Genomic DNA, 9,254 nt, shown 5'->3' on the forward strand with positions numbered 1-9,254 from the left:
TTAAATCTTGATTCTCCTCCAGTTATCGTAGGATCAATCTCACTGCCACTCTCTTTCATACCCTCGCCTGCATGTCTATTTTCGAACGATCGAGTAAGTTTTAATGTAGGTTATCTCTTGGAGTATGCATATATATGCTTAAACAAAGTTGTGATAGGTATGGTTGAATCTTGATCATCAAATTGGCTCACAGGCTATAAAGTCAGGTAGATTGTAGAAAATCTTGATCATACTGCATGCATGGTTGCAACTTCCTGTTATTTTTTTTTTTTATAAGGAAAGCATTGGGGATCGAACTCCAACCTTACCTCTTGTGGAAATTCACTTTTTAAATGAAGTAAATAAATTATTTGAGCTAAATCTCATTCGACTTTTTGTTATTTTAAATCTTTTTACGCTTAGTTTTGATTGTTTTGCTTATCAAGTTGGAGTGTATATATTGGTTGTTTCAATTCTTTGTTGGAGTTGTTCTATAATTAGAGAGAAAAATAATTCTTATCAACTTGATCATCTTTCTAATTTTCAATTTTTATTCATGAAAATTAATATTAATTGCTGAAAGATTTTATGAACCATGCATCTCTCAATTTATTGGTTGAATTATAATGATAATTTGATGATCAATGAGTTTTTAATTGACATGCAACATTGATATTTAACATCTCTACATGAATTTATCATTAATATATTTGCAAATTTACAAGACATTGAAGATTGAACCAAGTGATATTTTATGTATCTCTAGGAATGTGGCAAAGGGGAATTTTCTTTATCAAATGGAATTCCAAAAAATGGGGATATTTAGAATTTAAATGATCAATTATTGAGTCAAATCTTGAAAAAAAAATTTCAATATAAAATTAATTTATTAAAGTTCTATCCTTAGTTACCATATACCACTAATTACCCCATATGGTTTTATTCTAATTTTTTAATTAGATTTATCTCTGTTAATTTATTTTGAACATGAATATATATAATTTAGGTATTGAAAATAAATTATTTGAATGAAATGAGGTCTTATATATCTCTAAGAATGTGTCAAAAGGGAAATTTTCCTTTCTCTAATCAAATAAAATTTTAAAAAAATTGGGATCGAAATAAATTAAATTAACCTACTATATTGAGACAAATACATTTCGAGAAAAAAAATTCATTTAATCAGGGACGGATCCAAAATTTATATTCAGTGGAAGTAAATTATTAGATAGCATTTATTTACAAACTATTGTAACTTAAAATGACTTTCATTAAAATATAATGTCAAAAACTTCTAGAAATATAAAATAATAAAAATATTTTTAAAAAATTATAAAATATAAAAAAATATTTTTATATAAAAGTTAGATCTAAAAGATCACATTTTTTTGTCTTAATTGTGTCATGTTGGGAAAGAATATTGACACTTATATAGGTAAACATAAACATGACAATTGAATAAACAAATAAAAAATTTAAACATGTGTACAAATATATTTATTAAATAAATTATATAATACCACACGATTAACAAGTTTATCTAACAAGGTGGATTAAATACGATATGATAAACATGTTTTGTAACCCATTAAAAGATCATTCTAACAAGATCAATAGGTGTAGTAAAAAGATAAATTTTATATTTATATTTTGAATTATTAACTTATTCAATTACTTTTATTTTATTTTATTAATACATTCATATACTTTTCAATATTATAAAATATCCTTATTTAATATATATATATATAAATTTTACATATTGTCAGTGAATCTTAGATAATTATATTATTAATGAGCACATTTTAAAAAATAAAAAATTTTGAAACATAAATAATAAAACTTGACTTCAATTTATTTTTAAGTACTTTTTAACTTTAGAATTTGTTTATTAATGATGTGTCAATACATTATTTATTATCATTAAATCAAATATAAATTCATTACCATATATGACTACTTGAAAATATTTCTTTTTAATGTAGCAATCTATCCTATAAACGAAAGCTAGATACTTGAAAATATTTGGGTTTTAAAGCAAACGCTATAAATAAATATAATTTAACAATTTTGGTAGGAGCTATATATGTAGTTTAATAATTAATTATATGTTAATATTTATATAACAAATTAATAATATAAAACAAAAATTTTTACTGATGCATCGCACGAAATTAAAATTAATAAGCTATGAAAGTTTTATTCTTAATTACCATATATGAGTAATTGCCTGACATGATTTTTTGTCAATTTTTTACTAAATTTATCTCTATTAATTTAATTTGTACATGCATTTAGATATGGTAATGGTAACCTAGATATACTAATTATAATGTTTTTTTAAATTGTTTATCATTTTAAAGTCTTTAATACTTTAATTTTTTTTAAGTGAACTGCATAAAAGTTTTCTAATTAGCTTTATTTTTGAGCATGCATTTATAATGATTCTAATTATTAATCTGACATCTGGTATAATGTAATTAATCAAGTTTCTTTACTGTGGGCTGTATGCATTGAAATTGTGTGCTTACTGGTAATGTAAAAATTAATGGATACTTATGAAAACTTTGGGCCTTTTTCATCAATGCAAATATCACATAAATCCAAATTGCAAGATACGAAAATTATCCGTAGAGACTTGTTCTTAGCCAAAAACTATTGGGATTTACTTTAAATCTCATAATTTTATATAAAAAATTAATAAATTTTGAGTTTATTTTATACCTCACATCGGGAGTTTAGTAAAAGTATAAGAGATTTTACTCTTATAAATAATATGCTTTGATTTTGGTTTGGTAGTCCCAGAGAGTTAGATATCAAGAGAATATTTAAGTGAGTAGGTTATTAAATGGTGTAATTGAGTTTTGAGTAAGGAGTTTTTGGTGACTTTTCTCATTTTAAAAGTCTCACAGTTGTAAAGATTTATTTGTTAGTGGATTGGGTTTGGAGTAGGCAATTGCGAGTTGGGCCGAAACAAATATATTTGTGTATTCTTATTCTTGATTTGAGCTAGCTATTTTATTCGTGGGTGTTACGTGTGCGTGGTGATTTTTCTAACAAGTGGTATCAAAGCTATGGGGATCCCAACAAGTGGTATCAAAGTCGAAGGTTTGAAAATGGAAAGAAACAAGTGGTATCAAAGCCGAAGGTTTGAGAATGGAAAGAGGCAAACCTAGAGGAGTTCGATTCAAGAGAAAAGTTAGAATTCGTATTTTGAGGATTGAAGATCGATTTGCATGAAACTTGAAGATACACAAGAGAAGATGATTGTGAGACTTTCATTGCAGGTAGAGCCAAGCATGTATAGCATAAAGATAGATGATTTGATGGAATTTGAGTTAAGGTGAAAATTGTTAGGAATAGTGACTCAAATCCCATAAGAGATTTGTTTAAGATTTATTAGATATTGCTTGATAGATAAGAAGACTTGCAAAAGAAGAATTTTAAGAAAAAAAAGATTCTTAATATGCAAGTTTAACTTTCAGAAGAAGAATTCTAAGAGGAAAGAGATTCTTAATAGGTAAGTTTGTATAGTTATAAATATGTGAAGTTTCTACAAGGTTAAGCATGAGAAAAAGATATAAGAGAGTTATAGAATTTTGTGGGATAGACACCGTATAGGAGTACTAGGGATTTACGTCTTATGGGTGTATATGTTTGAATGTTTGAGAGTGGACTATAGAGGACTGAAATGGTCCACATAGGTATGATGTATGGGTGCATATTGGTATGTGTTTGGTTGTGTTGAAATGGTGCACATAGGTATGTGTTTGTTTGGGTTGAGAATACTTTATAGGACTAGAAAAAATTGAGAGGGTCTATGGGTATTGATTGTTAAGTGGTTGATATATTTGATATATATCTGTAATTCTCTACAATTAGTGGATCTTATTTTTCATCTGTGAACGTATGTTAATTAGACCAAATCACGTTAAATTATTATCTCTTATGTGATTGAATGATTATTTAATTATGCTTTTGTTGATGTGATTAGATTGGGGCTTTTGGCCTAACAAGTGCTATCAGAGCTGTAGTAATCCCAACAAGTTTTTTTCAATTACTAACGATTTCTGTTGATGAGTTAAAAGAAAAAGAGAATGCTTTAATTTTGTTGTCATCTTTGTTCAAATCTTATAGGTCTTTAGTTCAGACTGTGTTGTTAGATAGGTCTACTTTGAAGTTGGATGATGTGACTACCTTATTGCGTGAGAACGAAAGGTTTATGGGAGTACAAAACTTATCCCCTGGGAGGAGTACATTAATTATATAGGGTTTTGATCGAGGAGGACTCAAAAGAGGATTGATGGATCAAGAAAGAGATTTAAGTCAAGAGACAGAGATTCCAGTGACATAGAATATTATTATTGTGGTGAAAAATGGATGTATCTAAGTGCACTGCAAGAAGCTGAGAAAGGACATGATTGCTTTCAAAATGGTGAATGATAAAAAAAAATCGGATGAAAGAAAGAGTGATACTGTCGCTATCATATCTGATGATGATGATGTCATTTTCACGACTTATATGGATGAGACTCAGATTTGAAAGGTGATAAAAGTTAGGTTTTAGATTCAGTTGCTACAGTCTATTTTTACAATGATAGGAGTTACTTTGTGGAATTGGATGAGAATGAAAAGTATGGGGATATTGTGATTGCTAACAATGAAAAAGTGCAGATTTAAGGCATTGAGAGTGTTCGCTTTAGATCTTACAATGGTGTTGTTAGAACACTTCATCATGTAAGGTATGTATCGAGTTGTAGCTATAATTTGATTGCTTTAGGTGAGTTAGCTTCTTGGACGTACACATATTATGGTAATAATGATTGGTTGAAAGTGTACAAGAATGGTAGTGTGATTCTACAAGGAAATAAAGTAAAAAATCACTTGTGTGAATGTGACTTAGATTTGAAAGGTGATAAAAGTTAGGTTTTGATTCAGCTGCTACAATCCATTTTTGCAATGATAGGAGTTGCTTTGTGGAATTGGATGAGAATGAGAAGTATGAGGACATTGTGGTTCCTAACAATGAAAAGGTGTAGATTCAAGGCATTGGGAGTGTTCGCCTTAGATCTTACAATGGTGTTATTAGAACACTTTGTCATGTAAGGTATGTACCGAGTTGTAGCTATAATTTGATTGCTTTAAGTGAGTTAGCTTATCAGGAGTACACATATTATGATAGTAATGATTGGTTGAAAGTGTACAAGAATTATAGTGTGATTGTACAAGGTAATAAGGTCAAAAATCACTTGTACATGCTTTATGGAGGCTTAGTTGCTGAGATCCCTATGATGAAAGAAAAGAAGAAAGGTAAGCGTGTTAGCTAGAGGTGAGCAAAAGTCGGTTTGAATCGACTAGATCGACCGAAATCAAGTGAATTCAGTTGAATTGATTTGGTTTATTCAGTTTTAATTATATTTGATTTTTTAAATCGATTAAATTGGTTAATTTGGTTGATTTTTGGTTTTTAAAATTGATAACCGCATTGACCGAATTAACCGATTTTCTAATAATTAAAAATAAAAAAATTGAGATAAATATATTTATTTTTTTTGAAAAATATTGTTGAAATTATTAAATTCTTTAGTAATTTAGTTTGAATGATACTAGAGTTTGAATTTTATTGAATTGAATTTGTGGTTAAATAATTATTCATAATAGGAAGAAAAATGATAAAAAAAAATCAATTATTTAACCGAACCGACTGAACCGAACCGATTTTGATTAGTTCAATTATGTTCGGTTATTTAACAATATTCGGTTGGTTCGATTATTTGTTAAATGAAAGTCGGTTAAGTCGGTTATTGATTTTTTCAAACCAAATTGATCGAACCGACCATTTACTCACCCTTATTGTTAGCTTTGCAGATACTGTTAAAGTGTTTGGAGATTTAAGTCAAGGGAAGATTTGTTGGGATTTGCCTTGAATCTCACAATCCCACATCAAAAGTTAGTGAGTTTCGAGTTTGTCTTGTATCCCACATCGGGAGTTTAGTAAATGTATAAGGGGTTTTACTTTTATAAATAAGATGTTTTGATTTTGGTTTGGTAGTTCCATAGAGTTAAACATCAAGAGAATAGTTAAGTGAGTAGGATATTAAAATGTGTAATTAAGTTTTGGGTTAAGTTTTGAGTAAGAAGTTTTTGGTGACTTTTTTTATTCTAAAAGTCTCACAGTTGTAAAGATTTATTTGTTAGTGGATTGGTTTGGAGTAAGTCATTCTGAGTTGGGCTGAAACAAATAAATTTGTATATTCTTATTCTTGATTTGAGCAAGCTATTTTGTTCGTGGGTGTTGCATGTGCATGGTGATTTCCCTAACAAAGACAATGTAAAATATCTCATCTGATTTTTGTCTAAAAAAGGCAGGATGGTGAAAATTCAAATATGTAACGTCTTAGGTTTTAAAGTTTCACCTACGACTCATTATTCAAAACATTTGTAATCCAAAAATGGTATTAAAGTAAAGGAATTCATTGATGTGAGGTTTCATGTATATATATCATGTTCTAAAGAATTCACATTGTCAGCTGTTCATTCCCTATGCACTACTAGCTACCATCTTTTAGAATACCCAATTCAAGCCTTTGATAGTCAAATTCTTGTGTGCCATGGACAATACTTCCTCAAACAAATTTTCAATTTCAGTTTTTTCATGGGGTTTGCATGATTTTGCTACCACTAGAATCGTTTCTGTGCAATCAACATTTCTCTTTGTGCTTCTGTTTCTATCCCTTTCTGTTGTCAAGGCAAAGGGCAAATCCAGGAAGAAAATCAATCAAGCACCTCTCCCTCCAGGGCCAACACCCTGGCCAATTATTGGAAACCTTGCGGAAATTATATGGAAAAACAAGCCTACTTTTCGGTGGATTCATGCCCTCATGAAAGAACTCGACACTGATATTGCTTGTATCAGGCTTGCAAACACTCATGTCATTCCTGTCACATCACCTGAGATTGCTCGAGAGTTCTTGAAAAAACATGATTCAGTTTTTGCATCAAGGCCAGTTACAATGGCAACCGAATACTCTAGCCGAAAGTTCTTGACGATAGCTGTGGTGCCATGGGGAGATCAATGGAAGAAAATGAGAAAGGTGGTGGCTTCTGAGATAATTGCACCATCAAGACTTCGTTGGTTACTTGAGAAGAGAACCGAAGAAGCTGATAATCTTGTTAGGTTCATATATAACCAATGCAAGAGCAATGGAGATGATAATTCTACAGGCTCATCAGCAGTCATAAATCTAAGACTAGCAACGAGGCAATACAGCGGAAATGTTATCAGGAAGATGATGTTCAACCGAAGATACTTCGGGGAAGGTAGAAAAGATGGAGGGCCTGGGTATGAAGAAGAAGAGCATGTTGAATCACTCTTCACAGTGCTCATGCACCTTTACTCTTTCATCTTATCCGATTATATACCCTGGTTGAGGCCATTGGATTTGGAGGGTCATGAGAAGATTGTAAGTGAGGCCATGAGAATTGTGAATGACTACCATGATCCTTTAATTGATGAGAGAGTACATGAATGGAGAGATGGGAAGAGGAAAGAGCCTCAAGATCTGCTTGATACTTTCATTTTAGCGAAGGATTCAAACGGGAAACCAGCACTTTCTGTGGAAGAAATCAAAGCCCAATGCACGGTGAGATATATAATCTAATCATAAACACCTTTCCGCCATGTATTTGTATATTTTCATTTGGATTTAATCTCTCCTCTTGGATGATTTTAAAGGTGCATTCCTTCAAATCGGATTGGTGCATTCAGTATTTTATTCTCGGAACACTCTCCAAATTGAATCCTGACTGACAAGAAAAGCGACTCATCCCTTTCTTATTGGACTAACCCTGGTGGATTTTTGCCATATGTTTTGGTTTGTCAAAAAAATTGCTATTCGACTTAATTAATCAGGAGGAAATTCACCTGCTTTTAGTGTCCCAATTTAATTCTTATCCATAATTGAGGACAAGCAATTGGCGGATACCTGAAATTCCTCTATAATTTGTCATCAATTCAATTGTGGCTTGTATTAAACAATATATATACGAATTTATTTAATTATGCAGGAAATAATGCTTGCAACAGTGGACAATCCTTCGAATGCAGCGGAATGGACAATGGCAGAGATGATCAACCAACCTGAAACTCTCCAAAATGCAATTGAGGAAATAGATAGAGTTGTTGGAAAGGACAGGCTGGTTCAGGAGTCTGATCTGCCAAAACTCAGTTATGTAAAGGCTTGTGCAAGGGAAGCTTATCGGCTTCACCCCATTGCACCCTTCAACCTACCCCATGTCTCAAATGCCGATACCATTGTTGCTGGCTACTTCATCCCCAAAGGTAGTCATGTCCTCCTCAGCCGAGTAGGCCTAGGCCGGAACCCCAAGGTTTGGGATGAGCCATTGGAGTTCAAACCTGAACGCCATTTGAAGGATGGTTCGATTGAAATTGATCTGACAGAGACAGAACTGAGGTTCATTTCATTTAGTACAGGGAGGCGTGGGTGCATGGGCGTGGCTCTTGGCACTGCAATGACTCTGATGCTGTTGGCAAGGGTGATTCAAGGATTTACATGGAGGATTCCACCAGATGAGGCAAAGATTAATCTGTCCGAGTCACAAAACGATCTCTTCTTGGCTAAACCTTTGCATGCACTTGCTCAGCCTCGCTTGCCTGCTCATCTATATCCACCCAATTAACCAGTGATGAAAAGCTTAAATGCAGGAATATCATCGTAATAGTTTGAATATTTGATGGTTAATTAGAATTTCTTACTGTAGTGATCACATTTGAATAATAAATAAAATCGTGGTCAAACATTTGAAAATAAAGCCCCTTACTGTGCAATGATTTTATCAATTTCTTATCAACAGGGCCTCGTCTTGGTATGGTGTAAAGAACAAGCCTTTAAGCTTTAAAGCTTTGATGTTTTAGATCAAAATTTACGTGTAAATTTGATTTAATTTTATATTAGATTTATTTAATTATATATGATAATTATTTGATTGTTTTTTATTATACTTAATTATAATTTTTTATAATTTTTTTATAATCAACTTTTTAATTTTATAAACGATAAATTTAATAATTTATTAATATTTTTTTTACAAATAACTTAATGAAATATGTGTCAAATTTTTAATTTTATTTGTAAAATTAAAAAATTTTATTATATAATAGAATATAATATAGAATTATTTAACGATCGAAGTATATATCCCACCAAGTTTATGTGTCATGCCATAGACGAGCGCACCAAGCACATCATACGCAC

The 9,254-nt window shown here is 31.2% G+C and overlaps 1 protein-coding gene across 1 annotated transcript; it reads left to right on the forward strand.

Annotated features, from left to right (window-relative positions):
* Positions 1-6,590: 6,590 nt before the first annotated feature.
* CYP79A2 (phenylalanine N-monooxygenase-like protein) lies at positions 6,591-8,781 on the forward strand. Its single transcript, XM_022908679.2, has 2 exons — positions 6,591-7,622; positions 8,047-8,781. The coding sequence occupies exons 1-2, from the start codon at positions 6,591-6,593 to the stop codon at positions 8,677-8,679; spliced, it is 1,665 nt and encodes a 554-aa protein (XP_022764414.2). The 3' UTR covers positions 8,680-8,781.
* The last annotated feature ends 473 nt before the right edge of the window (positions 8,782-9,254 follow it).

Source organism: Durio zibethinus, chromosome 19 (genome assembly GCF_047325235.1).
Source record: "Durio zibethinus cultivar Kanyao isolate XHJ-2024 chromosome 19, ASM4732523v1, whole genome shotgun sequence".
In the NCBI taxonomy this organism is placed as follows: domain Eukaryota; kingdom Viridiplantae; phylum Streptophyta; class Magnoliopsida; order Malvales; family Malvaceae; genus Durio; species Durio zibethinus.